This window comes from Colletotrichum abscissum (assembly GCF_030869225.1).
Source record: "Colletotrichum abscissum strain IMI 504890 chromosome Unknown Scaffold_537.1, whole genome shotgun sequence".
Taxonomy (NCBI): Eukaryota; Fungi; Ascomycota; class Sordariomycetes; order Glomerellales; family Glomerellaceae; genus Colletotrichum; species Colletotrichum abscissum.
In genome coordinates this window covers 1-1057 of record NW_026850473.1, presented here as the reverse complement: position 1 = coordinate 1057, position 1057 = coordinate 1, and the positions used below count along the sequence as shown (strand labels likewise).

The following is a 1057-nucleotide window of genomic DNA, read 5'->3' as shown; positions in this document are numbered from 1 at the left end:
ACCGTCATGGCGACACTTCTCCGTGACCCGAACATCGATAATTACGACATCATTGCTATTCAGGAACCCTGGAGGAACCCCTACAGCGCAACGACGCACCATCCGGCCAAGGATCGGTTCCACCTGTGCTACCCCTCGAGCGAGGAAAATGGCCCGGCCAGGGTCTGCTTCTTCATCAACAAGAAGCTCGAGCACTCTCGTTGGCAGTTTAGGGAGGTCAGCAGAGACCTCTGCACTCTGGTTATTGCAACAGATGACGATGCCGAAACAAGCCTAGTGCTACATAATGTGTACAACCCGTCACCGCGGGAGGAAGATCGACAGCCGGTCCTACAGCAGCTACGAACAACACTGGAAACACACCAGCACGTCGAGCAAATCGTCGTCGGTGACTTCAACCTACACCATGAGCTGTGGGGAGGCAGCGATATCCGAGCGCCGGACCGCAAAGCAACCGAGCTTCTAGATCTAATGGACGACATGAACCTCACGAGTCAACTAAGAGCGGGAACGATTACGTACGAAGAAGGAGACCGCCGGACAACCATCGACCTCTGTCTCGTTACCGTAGGTCTTGTTGACCGAATGATCAGATGCGAAGTAGATCACAACATCAACCATGACTCCGATCATCTACCCATAGCAACGTCGCTGCACCTAGCAGTGACCGAGCTACAGCGAGAGGAGAAACGAAAGTGGGAAGCTATTGATAAGGAAAAGTTTATCGAGACTCTCCGTGGATCGCTGCCGCAGCTACGAAGGCCAAGAACGAAGGCGGCGCTCGACAGATATGTAGAGACATCCATAGACGCCCTCTCAGCCGCTATCAAAGCCGCGGTCCCGACCAGCACCCTTTCACCAAAGTCTAGGAGAGGCTGGGACGAGCAGTGCGCAGCCATCCTGGCCGAGACGAAGCGACTCCGCCGCGACCACAGCAAGCGACAGACAGAGGAGAGCTGGGAGGCATACAGAACAGCACGCAACAGGAAAGGACGCATCATCAAGAAAGCTCTCCAACAAGGACACCGCGAAGCAGTCGAAACAGCGGCCGAGTCAC

The 1057-nt window shown here is 55.2% G+C and overlaps 1 protein-coding gene across 1 annotated transcript; it reads left to right on the top strand.

Annotated features, from left to right (window-relative positions):
• Positions 1-148: 148 nt before the first annotated feature.
• On the top strand, positions 149-1035 carry CABS01_17264 (zinc knuckle; the record flags this gene model as incomplete). The annotated part of the gene is made up of 2 exons (XM_060550591.1): positions 149-162; positions 213-1035. Coding segments are annotated over 2 exons (837 nt in total), but the record flags the coding sequence as incomplete, so codon positions are not given.
• Between the last annotated feature and the right edge of the window lie 22 nt (positions 1036-1057).